At 43.1% G+C, this 13188-nt stretch overlaps 1 protein-coding gene across 10 annotated transcripts in view; it reads right to left on the reverse strand.

The window, feature by feature from the left end:
• AGBL2 (AGBL carboxypeptidase 2) overlaps positions 1 to 13188 on the reverse strand; it is a 48293-nt gene that overhangs the window by 5865 nt on the left and 29240 nt on the right. For all 10 annotated transcript variants that reach the window (XM_006937301.4, XM_019812417.2, XM_006937302.4 and 7 more), the window contains 6 exons: positions 12978 to 13134; positions 8247 to 8373; positions 7549 to 7649; positions 6407 to 6537; positions 2856 to 2922; positions 237 to 362 (listed from right to left, as the gene is read on the reverse strand). In XM_006937301.4, coding sequence (XP_006937363.2) covers positions 237 to 362; positions 2856 to 2922; positions 6407 to 6537; positions 7549 to 7649; positions 8247 to 8373; positions 12978 to 13134 — 709 coding nt within the window. The remainder of the gene's footprint in view (positions 1 to 236; positions 363 to 2855; positions 2923 to 6406; positions 6538 to 7548; positions 7650 to 8246; positions 8374 to 12977; positions 13135 to 13188) is intronic.

Consider the following 13188-nt stretch of genomic DNA (forward strand, 5'->3'; position numbering starts at 1 on the left):
ACATGGCCAAAATCCAGACCAGAGTGCCATGGCAGAGGGTAGTGCAGGGGCCAGGGTGGAAATCTGCTCAGAGATGTCCAGAGGACCCATGGAAGAGCTCTGAATTCAAAATGGCTTCCCTCTACCCCATTCCCCATTCCCTTTCTGGTTGAGAGTAAACGTTAACCCCCTGTCCTGCTCCCACTCTGGAATTCTCTTTAACCAGACCACAGAAGTAGGCAACAGAGCCTTCTTACCAGGGCATCTTCTGTTAACTTTAACTCCTGCATCAAATTATTTTTCTGATACTGTTCATTTCGCTGTTTCCTAGTCTGAAGCGGCTTCTTTTTTTTCTTCTTATACATCTTCTTCTTTTGATTCAACTGTTCCAAAAAACACAGAGAACCTAGTCGTTGAGGATTCTGGAGGAAATGACCACCTGCGTGCAGCACTCTTTTACACAACACTCAAGACAGGAGAGCTGCCCCGGGACATGGGCCCTCACGGTACCCAACTGCTGCTGGCTCGGAGGATGAACAGTTCAGTTGCCTTGTTACCAGAGTCCGCTCCCCATTTAACACCCCCAAATCCCACTATTGCAGGTATGCTGCCAAAGGGACACCTATATCAATATCCAAATATCTGTGCTTTACAATATGAAACCAGATTACTTATGGCAATAATGTCAGGTACAGACAATACTGATATTGGGTGTGTAGTTAAGAGTCAGTTTGGCTGTTACACAAGGTGGCTTTAATAATTAAGCAAGTGAAGCTCAGGACTGATTTTCCAGGGACCTGTTGAGTGGTGACGCTTATATTGATGTTGTAAATCCAGCTGAAAAAATTATAGGGTCCAGTCTGATTCGGCAGGTTCCATCTGACACAGCCTTAATCTCACCCTATGAGAGAGTTATTTCTTCTTCTTCCTTTTTTTTTTTTTTTTTTTTTTTGAGAAAGAGTGAGTAGGATAAAGGGGCAGAGGGGGAGAGAGAGAGAATCTTAAGCAAGCAGATCCCAAGCTCAGTACGGAGCCTGACGTGGAGCTCAATCCCATGATCTTGGGATCATGACCGAGGCTGAAATCTAGAGATGGACACTCAACTGACTGAGCCACCCAGGCACCTTGTATGATGGAGGTATTTATTAATGCAACTATGAAATTATGTGCATAATGAACCACAACAAATATATCATCTATGTAATAAGATCTGTGAATGAGGTGGAGCAAAGAAAATTTAATATATGGAAATATAAAAAACTATCTAAAACTATATGAATAAAAAAACACTTTTTTGGGGTACCTGGTTAGCTTAATTGGTTAAGCATCTGACTCTTGATTTTGGCTCAGCTTATGATCTCACAGCTCATGGGATCAAGCCCCGACTCAGGCTCCAAGCTGACAGTGCAGACCCTGCGTGGGATTCTCTCCCTCCCCTTCTCTCTGCCCTTCTCCTGCTTATGTTCTTCCTCTCTCCTTCTCTCTTTCTCAAAATAAATAAAATAAACTTAAAAAAAAAAAAAGAAACACTTTTTTTTTTAAAGTATGGGTCTTTTTAACAACCTCTATCTCTTGAAATAGTTTTGTTTTTGTTTTTTTAGGTAAACTCTACACCCAATATGGGGCTTGAACCCCAAGATCAAGAGCCAACCCCTGTCTCTTAAGATGTTTTCACTTTTAGGGGCACCTGGGTGGCTCAGTTGGATAAATGTCCGACTTTGGCTCAAGTCATGATCTCATGGTTCGTAAGTTCAAACCCTATGTCGGGCTCTGTTCTGATGGCTTGGAGCCTGGAGCCCGCTTCCGATTCTGTGTATCCTTCTCTCTCTCTCTCTCTCTCTCTCTACCCCTCTCCCACTCGTACTCTGTCTCTCTCTCTCAAGAGTAAAAACAATTTTTTTTTAATTTTTTTTTCAACGTTTATTTATTTTTGGGACAGAGAGAGACAGAGCATGAACGGGCGAGGGGCAGAGAGAGAGGGAGACACAGAATCGGAAACAGGCTCCAGGCTCTAAGCCATCAGCCCAGAGCCCGACACGGGGCTCGAACTCACGGACCGCGAGATCGTGACCTGGCTGAAGTCGGACGCTTAACCGATTGCACCACCCAGGCGCCCCAAAACAATTTTTTAAAAAAGATGTTTTTCAGTTTTAAACTTTTTAAAAAATTTTGATGACTTTGTAGTAAACATGGAGTCTTCACATTTTTTCCCCTAGATTTTTAAAAGGAAAGTTATTAAAAACAAATAAATAGGGGCACCTGGCTGGCTCAGTTAGTTAAGCAACCGACTTTGGCTCAGGTCATGATTTCAAGATTCATGAGTTTGAGCCCCACATCGGGCTTTCTGCTGACAGCTCAGAGCCTGGAGCCTGCTTTGGATTCTGTGTCTCCCTCTCTCTGCCCCTCCCTTGCTCTCTCTCTCTCTCTCTCTCTCTCTCTCTCTCTCTCTCTCTCAATCAAAAATAAATAAGGGGCGCCTGGGTGGCGCAGTCGGTTAAGCGTCCGACTTCAGCCAGGTCACGATCTCGCGGTCCGTGAGTTCGAGCCCCGCGTCGGGCTCTGGGCTGATGGCTCAGAGCCTGGAGCCTGTTTCGTATTCTGTATCTCCCTCTCTCTCTGCCCCTCGCCCGTTCATGCTCTGTCTCTCAAAAAATTAAAAAAAAAAAAATAATAATAAATAAAACATTTAAATAAATAAATAAAAGGAAATTGATAAAGGACAAAATGAAAGACTCCAGGGCAGGGTAACCAATAGATATAGAAAATCTATTTTCTATAGATTTTAGGATAGTTGGAAAATTCCACCAAATTATCCAGGAGACTCATGCTTTCCTTAAGGCTGCTACTTCCTGAGTGGAAGAGTCTGATAATCTTACCTCATCTGCTACGTTCAGTAGGTGAACAGGGAGACCATCTGAGAGGGAACTATCAGAACCACTGGTGCTGTTTCCAGAAGGAAAGAAGAAAGGGAGATGCCTGTTATTAATGTCTAGGACATATACATTTACCAGACTGGCAGTGTGGGAGTAGAATATCCAGTCCGCTATTTGCTCCCAGTGCCTGCATTTCGATGACCAGCAATTCCGGACAAGCACATTCATTCATTCATTCTGAACACCTACTACGTGCCAGGCAGGGCATCGAGCGCAGAGATGAGCGTGACCAAGCCCTTGGCACCAAGGAGTCTGTAATCCATGTGGCAAAGTAAGTACTGGCCAGGTGGGCAAAGCTGCCCATGGCAGTGACTGTGGGATGCTGTGCAGCTCTAGAGAATAACAGACTATGATTTGTTTGAAAGCGGGGCTTGTTTCATTCATTCCTGTCTGGCCAGGTCCAGTTCAGAGAGCAAGAAGCCTCCGGGTACTCTTTAAAACTGCGTTGAATATATACATAAACATATTTGATAACAAGGAATCTGTAGGTCAGAGGCCAGGAATATTACTTTTATTATCTCAATTCCCACTTCAAAAGTTGTGGATGCAGGTCCAGACGGATCTGAAGTCTTCCCCCACAGAGGGCCAGCTCCCCCTTCCTTCAAGGGCTAGGATGAATGAGGACTTGGATTCTCCATCCCTGTGTCCTTCATCATGTCCATTGTTTAAGCGTCCCATTATACATTCCCCTCTCCCGGGGTGTGCGTGGCCAGAAGCCAGAACTGGGCTCTAGAACATGGCCTCCATGTACAAAAAAGTGTCTTAGGCACAAAACTCAGATCTCCTGGGAAAAGAGCATTTCAAACCATTCTTTTGCTCAGGCCTTTCATCCTGTTCATGCTCCACCTCCCTGCCTCCCTTCAGTCCACAATGAGGAACCCCACGGTAAGACAGCGGGAAGAACGCCCTCTCTTCTCAGATCTAATTCCCAATTCCCTGTTCTCAAAAGGCTTTTCTAGTCTGAGGAATAGCCTTTGAGGTCACTGGATAATAGTCTCTGAAGTCCCTTTTGGAGATAACGGAAAACTATTAATCAACGGGATAAAAACATTAGATGCGGCATGCCACGGAAAATGTTGAAAACCATGGACGTGCACACACAGGGCACACTCAAACTGGGCGTGGACACTCGCAGTCTGCTTTTCTGGGTAATGGTGAGAATGGAGAGGTGGAGACCCATGGAAGCCCGTGATAGCTGGCTTCCTGTTCAGATGCTGGCAAAATGGTTTCAATAATTCTTAACTAAATGTATCTTAACTAAATGTGTCCCTGCTAAGCCAGCTAGGATGCAGTCTCCCTGTTTCTGAGTGGACTCCCCCCGGGCTCGGTACCAAGAGGTTGACATGCAGGGGCATTTTGTTTTTGAGGCTGAGATGAAGAGTGGTTCATGCAGTGGTCCTGGAGAGCAAGGCAAATAATTCTGGAAGAGTGGAAGAGGCAACATGGTGAATGGGGCACACTGCCTGGCCTGATGGTCTGACTCGAGGTTCCTAAGGACACATTTGGGAGACTCAGCCAGCAGAACTGCTTTAGGGCCCAGATGTCAACTCTATGTCCACAGAGAGTAGGAAGGAGAGCCTTCGACCGTCCACCGCAGTCTACAGTGCAGCCTCTGTCATGTCCAGCCCAGAAATCTTCTGACTGAGGGCAGCTGGGATGGGTATGAGGCACCTTGGCCAGTAAGCTGGAGTAGAAGGTGTTCCTGCCCACCTGTCAGATACTCACCCACCTGGTAGGCTTCCTAAAATAGTTGAAGAGATTATGAGTGTGGGGCTGAGACCTTACAAACTAAATTAATTCAACAAATATTTATTGAGCTCTCCCTATGTGCCGGGTACTCTGCACATGAGATACAGAGGTGAACAAAATAAAGATCTCTGACCTTGTGGGACCTACATCCAATAGGAGGAAACAGATAATACATAATAAACACAATAGAGATGTAAATGACCTAAGACAGACAGAAGGTGATAACGTGCTATGGAAAAAAAGTAGAGTACCTCAGGGGGATAGGGAATAGTGGCAGGAGGGCAAAGGCAGGGGAGCAAGTGGCAGTATTAGAGTAATGAGGGTAGGCCACATTGACAAATTTTACATTTAAACAAAGACTTGAAGGAGGTGAAGGAATGAGCCATGTGGATATCTGCGGGAAGAGCATTCTAGGCAGTTGGGACTGCTAGTGTAAAGGCCCTAGGGCAGAAGAGGGCCTGGCAAGTCTGAAGAAGAATGAGGCCAGTGTAGCCATAGAGAGAGGTGTGTGAAAGGGTGAGGGTGGAGGTTATAAGGTGTCAGGTGGCTAGATCCTATAGCCTGTCAGCCATTGTAGGGTCCTGGTCTTTCTACCTCATTTGCTGGATCCTCCCTATCTTTGTGACCTGTGCGCTGTGTACCCTGCTTAGACTTGGACCTCCTATTTACTCGAGCTGCACGTACTCCCTTGGGATCTCACCTAGTCTTAAGGTTTAAACATCATCTATCCAATGATGACTCTATTTGACCTCTCCAGCGAACTCCACACTCATATATTCAACTGCCTATTTAATATCTCCATTTAGATGCCTAATAGACGTCTCAGACTGAACATGCCCAACACTAGCCTCCTGACCTTCACCACTCCCCTAACCTTCTCCACCACCTTAATCTTTCCCATCTCACTTAAAAGGCAACTCCATCCAATCAATTATGGACTCATTCTTTCTTTCGTGCTCCATATCTCCTCCATAAGAAAATTCTAATGTTTGAAACTTCAAAATATATCCAGAATCCAACCAATTCATACACCCCCAACCACTACAACTACTCATGTCTAGACCACCACCTGCATTTACCTGTATTATTGCAAGAGCCTCCAAATGCATGTCCCTGCTTACACCTTTCCTCTCTACAATCTATTTTCCACATAGCAGCCAGGGTATTCCTACTGAAACTAAAACCCAAGTCAGAACATGACACTTCTCTATTTAAAACTTTCCAAAAGCTTTCCGTCTCCCTTGGAGTAAAAGACAAAGGCTTTACAACTGCCTCAAGGCCCTACACGCACGGCCTGCCCATCTCCCTAACCTAGAAAAGATGCTGTCAAAGAGCAGGCACTCAATATGTAGTTGGTGAAGAAATGATATATATTTAAGTGTGCTACGATTTATTCAATATTTTGCACCTTTGGCTCAACCAACAAAACAACAGAGCAAACGAAAACAATAAAAAAATAGAACTTGTCTGGTTTTTCCTTGTGGTTTTTTTTTTTTTTTTTTTGAGGGAGAGAGTGAGTGCTCTTGTACATAGGAGGGGCAGAGAGAGAGAGAGAGAGAGAGAGAGAGAGAGAGAGAGAGAGGATCCCAAGCAGGCTCCCACGTGGTCAGTGTCAGCACGGAGCTCCAAACCAACAATTGTGAGATCATGACCTGAGCCAAAACCAAGAGCTGGCCATTTAACTGGCTGAGGCACTCTGGTACCCCTCTCTGGTTTTTCTTTGAAATGAAGTTTCATTTCATTACCTGGATTCAATGTCAGACAAGCAGATGTCACTCCAACTTCCTTCTAAATCCATATCTTGTCCAAGCTCATTGAATTTCTTATGGATTTCTTGTTGTAAGAGCTCTTTAAGCTCTGTTAGGCACTGCATGAACTGTGGAAATCAATAAAAGGACATTTTTGATTATTCATTTATTTATATGTCAAATATTTACTAAGCATATGCGGAAAGGCACTTTATTTATCGCTGGGGACATAAAGATGTGTGAGTGGTAACCTCTGCTTCTAAGGACATGTTAACATATAAATTACATGAGCTGCAGTAAAAGTGTTTCTCGGGCAGAACATCAGTGAATTTTATGCTTTAGGTGCTTTTCCCTGTTTATGGACAATAACAAACTTCTTAAACAATTCAACGGTCTGATTTATTGTATTTTTGTGAATAGCAAGGAAGGAAACATTAGAATGGGGTTGTTCAGATTTTGGCTTATGGCAGATGTGATATAACAGGCCATATTGTGGCTGATTCTCCTTTGAATATTTTTTTATTAAAAGGGGCGCCTGGGTGGCTCAGTTGGTTAAGTGTCCAACTCTCAATTTTGGCTTAGGTCATGATCTCACAGTTTGTGAGTTCGAGCCCCCAACGGGCTCTGTGCTGACAGCCTGAAGCCTGCTTGGGATTCTCTCCCTCTGACCACCCCCCACCCCTCTCTCTCTCACACACACACAATAACTAAATAAGTGTTAAAAATATAATAAACTAAAAAAAGAAGTAAGAAGAGGAAAAAACTGAGGACACAGAAAAGGGAGGAGGTAATTAATAAGGCAAGACCTTAGGGAGGCCATGGATTGAGGGGCTGGTGGGTGCACAAAGGGCAGGGTTAGTTTCAGAGAAGGGGAAGAACTCCTGCTTTTCTGGAAAGCAAAATGAGGGAGAGGTGTGCTGAAGGAGGGTAGGCATGAAGGCTTCTATATTCTTGGTGAGTTACGAGGTTGCTATTTGTGGACAGTGTGCAGGCTGGGGGCTTTCTTTTACTGATTATAAAAACTTCAGAACGATATTAAGAGGAAAATAAAGACCACCTATAATCTCAGTAGGCTGACTTTGGACCCATGTGAAACTGATCACAGTAGCACCACCCCATTTCTTGAACCCCATTTTTACCTTGGTTCGGTCAGGATCACAGAAATCCAGAAGAGTGTCACAAACATGATAACCTAGAGACTTTAGATCCTCAGTAGTAAAGTGAGTATCTCTTTTATTGCCTGAAAAAAAAATCCATAAACATTTCTCATTAAATAATAAGCGAATGCAAATCTAATTTATGAATAGCTCCTTAGAAACGCCACCTCTGATTCTAGAATATTGTGCTTCTGGACAGGGTCTTTCTCCTTCTAGATCTGGTTTGGTTCAGAAGAATCTGACAATGAAAAAATTTCCAATCATGATGGCCATGATTACTGAAGTTTTACTCTGTGGTAGGCACTATGCCAAGGGCTTTACATGCATTAAGTAGTACCTATAATGCAGGTACTGTTTTTATTGCCAGTTAAAAAAAAAAAAATGAGGTTCAAAGAGTAAATGAAGTAACTGAGCCAGGATTACACAACTTGGAAATGGAGAGGCAATTCGAACCCAGATCTGCCTGATTCCCCATCAAGTATTATATTTGGGGCTATACTGCCCCACCAAGTGTTATATTTTACACTCATATTTAGGTTAGTCAAATTTGGCATAAGGCGCAGTTAAGAAAACTCTCTAGGTCAATCATCTCCCCAACATTCAAAAGGACTTCCTGTCCTCAGAGCTTTGCTTGGCTCCCCCTTGTCATGCTGACCTATGATATACAAAAGAGAGCTTACCCAGTGTGGACCCCCCAAAGGTAGATTCCATGGTGTAGCTGTTCAGGATTCCCATCCGCCACATTACAACTCGTCCTGTTCCTTCTTTGCACTTTTGGACCTTAAAATTACAACTATGAAAAGAGAACTAAAGAGAAACCCAAATCCTCTGTTAATCATAAACTGGCAAATATAAGATGCCAATGACTCATTAATAAAAGAATGGTTTCCCTGGGGTCTGTATGTTATTTCCTAAAGTATATTCCATAAAATAGTAATAATTCTAAGGGATTGCAGAGGAGAAAATTAGTGCTATGGTCATGTTGGTCAGGAGGATGAGGGGCTAACAAAATTACACAGTCTTCCTGTGCAAGACCTTTTTTTTTTTATTTTGAGAGAGACAGAGAGAGCACGAGTGGAGGAGGAGCAGAGAGAATGGGAGACAGAGAATCCCAAGCAGGCTCCACGCTGCCAGCACAGAGCCCAACGTGGGGTCTGAACCCATGAAACCACGAGATCATGACCTGAGTAGAAACCTAGAGTCAGATGCTTAACCGACTGAGCCACCCAGGCACCCCCTCTCCCAAGCATTTCATTATTGTAGACTGTGAGTCTCCAAAGAGGAGAGAGTAAATTCTGTTCCTTATTGCCCGTGAACCCTTCCTTCCCTTCCCTACCTTTCCAGGGACATTTTGCAGGACTAGGGTTCTTTGAACTCCAGTTTGGGAATGCTGGCTTACTTTGGCATTCAAGACACTAGCCACATTTCTAAGATTTATTTTCTACTCCTCTGCAACTTGAGCCCTTGGATCCAGTTGGGTTTATCCTCTATATATGATCTGGGTATGCCTCACCCCTATAATCTGCCTAGAACTGTCTCACTTCCTCATACTTAATGTTCTTGGCTCGGAGTTCAATATCCTCCATTGTCCTTCATGACCACCCCAACCCTCTTTCCTTACTTGGAGTTTGTAATGTACACTTGGCACCTATCCTGACCTATCCTATCCTGCTGAAAATGCTTTACAGTGGGAAGGCATTTCACCACCTAGTGGTTTTTAAGTGGTGCACCCTGCAATCCAGGGGTTCTACTGAGGAGCCTCAAGCATTCCTGCCACAAAGACTGAAGGAGGCAGAATGGGCAAGGTTCCAAGCCTGCCATCCCCCTTTAATTAGTATAGCTCTGTTTTTAATTGTTTTAGATACTGGGTTCTGGATGTCATTTGTTTTTTAATTAAAAAACTTTTTTTTTTTTTTTTGGGGGGGACAGAGAGAGACAGAGCATGAAGGGGGAGGGGCAGAGAGAGAGGGAGACACAGAATCGGAAACAGCCTCCAGGCTCCGAGCCATCAGCCCAGAGCCTGATGCGGGGCTCGAACTCACGGACCGCAAGATCGTGACCTGGCTGAAGTCGGACGCTTAACCGACTGCGCCACCCAGGCGCCCCAAAAAACTTTTTAAAAAATGTTTTTATTTTATTTTTTGAGAGAGCATGAGTGGGGGAGGAGCAGAGAGAGAGGGGGACACAGAATTTGAAGCAAGCTCCAGGCTCCAAGCTGTTAGCATAGAGTCCGATGTGGGGCTTGAATCCATGAACCGCAAGATCATGACCTGAGTCCAAGTAAGACACTCAAGACTGAGCCACCCAGGCACCCCTGATTTTTTAAAAAATACTTATTTATTTAGAGAGAGAAAGACCAAGAGTGCAGGTGGGTGAGTGGCAGAGAGGTGGGGGGAGAGACAGAATCCCAAGCAGGCTCTGAACTGTCAGCATGTAGCCCAACATGGGGCTCAAACCCAAAACCCAAGAGATCATGACCTGAGCTGAAATCAAGAGTCAGACGCCTAACCAACTGAGCCATCCAGGTGCCCCTGGATGTCATTTATTTTTAATTAAAAAAACATTTTTTTTTTTAAATTTTAATGTTTATTTACTTTTGAGAGAGAGAGAGAGAGAGCACACAAGTGAGAGAACACATGAGCAGGGGAGGGGCAGAGAGAGGGGGAGAGAGAGAATCCCAAGCAGGCTCTGTGCTCTCAGCCCAGAGCCTGATGCGGGGCTTGAACTCACGAACCATGAGATCATGACCTGAGCCAAAGTCAGTCACCCAACCGACTGAGCCACTCAGGCGCCCCCAAAAAACATTTTTTTTAACAAGACACATATTTGGATGCCATTTTATTTAAAGAGATCCCTAGCAAACACAGGAAGATTTTTTAAAAACAAAGAGAAAAGGAAGGAAGGAAGAAAAAAATGGAGGGAGAAAGAAAAGCTTCCTCTTTCTTTTTAATGTAAGAATAGTAGATATAAAATATTTGTCATATATCTTTGTAGGAGAAAATGTGCACTATTATTTAAAAACTTTCCTAAATCCAACCTAATTTCTTCTTTCTTTTTGGTAAATGTTTATTTATTTGATGGGGCACCTGGGTGGCTCAGCCGGTTAAGTGACCGACTTCAGCTCAGGTCATGATCTTACAGTTAGTGAGTTCAAGGCCCAGATCGGGCTCTTGGCTGTCAGCGTAGAACCTGCTTCAGATCCTCACTTTGCCCTCCCTGCTCCCTCTCTTTCTCTCAAAAATAAATAAACATTTGTTAAAGCAAGCGCACATGTGAGTGTGGGAGGGGCAAAGAGAGAAAGAGAATCCCAATCAGTGCAGAGCCTAACATGGGCTCAATCTCACGATTCATGAGATCACTACCTAAGCCGAAATCAAGAGTTGAGTACTTAACTGACTGAGCCACCCAGGCGCCCCTAATTTCTTCTTTCTAATGAAATTGCATTTTGTGGATCTATTTATGATGCTGAAAACCAACGTCTAAGCCAATGCAGATCCTCTGTTTATGCCTGTCAGAGCTGTTACTCAGCCAACTGGTAAAGACTTTTAAGTTGTTTTTATTAGCCATTTACTATCTTACAGTTATTTGTAATCTTGTCTTATGTAAACTTTTCTGTGGAGACTCATATAATATTAGTATTTTGTGTATCATTCAATCCCTTCTATCACTGCCAAGCACAGGATTAAAGAGAATAAGTTACCTACTAAGAGTTTGAACTTGTGCCCCGGAAAAGCAGCCAGAGCAATTTTCAAAACTCATCTTCACTGAGGGGCGCCTGGGTGGCTCAGTCAGTTGAGCGTCCGACTTCAGCTTAGGTCATGATCCCACAGTTTGTGGATTTGAGCCCCGTGTGCTGACAGCTCAGAGCCTGGAGCCTGCTTGGGATTCTTTGCCTCTCTCTCTCTCTCTCTCTCTCTCTCTCTGCCCTCCCCTGCTTGTACTTTGTCTGTGTCTGTCTCTCAAAAATGAATAAACATTAAAAATTTTTTAAAAATATCATCTTTATTGAGATATAACTCACATGCTGTAAAATTCACACATTTAAGGTACACAATTCAAGGATGTAAGTATATTTACAGTTATGCAGCCATCACCACTCTCTGTTTAGAACATTTTCATTACCTCCAAAAAGAAACCCAGTACTTATTAGCAGTCAGGCCACCTCCCCCTCCCCACCGACTAATCACTACTTTCTGTTTCTACAGATCTGCCTCTTCTGAACATTTCATAGAATGGAATCACACAAAAATGTGGCCTTTTAGGTCTGGCTTCTTTCACGTAGCATGTTTCAAGATTCACCTATGTCTTAGCATATCAGCACCTCATTTTTTTATTGCTGAATAACATTCCATTGTGTGGATATACTATATGTTATTTATCTGTTCTTTTGTGGATGTACACAGAGTAATTCTTAAAGCCACACCTTTCTAAATTCTTGAAGTACCTTTCCAAAGAAGATGTACAAATGGCCAATGGACACATAAAAAGATCCTCAACATCACACATCATCAGGGAAATACAAATCAAAACCACAATGAGATATCACCTACACCCATCAGAATGGCTAGAATTAAAGACAAGAAATAACAAGGGTGGGTGTAGATGTGGAAAAGGAACCTTCATACACTGTTGGTGGGAATGTAAATTGTTGCAGCCACAGTGGAAAACAGTATGGAGGTTCCTCAAAAAGTTAAAAATAGAATTAACATATGACTCAGTAATTCCACTACTGGGTATTTACCCAAAGAAAACAAAAACACTAATTCAAAAAAGATATATATGTACCCATATATTTATGGCACCCATATGTTTATACCAAGGTATACATGTACCCATATGTTTATTGCACCCATATGTAATAGCCAAGATATGGAAACAACCCAAGTGTCTGTTAATAGATGAATGGATAAAGAAGATGTGGTATAGATACACAATGGAATATTACTCAGCCATAAAAAAGAATGAGATCTTGCCATTTGCAACAACAAGGATGGACCTAAAGGGTAAAATGCTATGTGAAATAGAGAAAGACAAGCACCATATGATTTCAACCATATGTGGAATTTAAAAAACAAAACAAAGAAAAAAGAGACAAAAAAGCAGAGTCCTAAGTACAGAGAACAAACTGGCGGTTGGCAGAGGGGAGGAGGGCAGGGGATGGGTGAAATAGATACAGCAGATTAAGGGTACACTTACGATGAACATTGAATAATGTAGAGAACTGTTGAATCATTATATTGTAAACGAAAACCAGCGTAAAGTCTTGAGGTCCAGGCTGCTGGGATTTACCCAAGATAATGAAAAGAAATGTGAAGTGGCAGATCAAACACTACACATAGGATGCAGCAAACTCCTTTCCTCCTTAGTCAATGGACGGAAGATTACCTTATGTGCTTACCTTGTGTGCTTACCTTATCTGGCGCATTTTTGCTTAACATTAAAGGAAAGACTCGCTCGTGAAGCCAGTACTTGCGATCATTGTTATTACAGCCATACAAGAAGATATTATTCTTACGGCTGTGGCCATGGAAATCACAATACAAGAGAACCTCCCTTTCTTCAAGAAGTCTATTGAGAGGGGCAAACAAAAGATTTAGTGGACATCCAGATGCATGAAAATAA

This window comes from Felis catus, chromosome D1 (genome assembly GCF_018350175.1).
Source record: "Felis catus isolate Fca126 chromosome D1, F.catus_Fca126_mat1.0, whole genome shotgun sequence".
NCBI classification, from domain to species: domain Eukaryota; kingdom Metazoa; phylum Chordata; class Mammalia; order Carnivora; family Felidae; genus Felis; species Felis catus.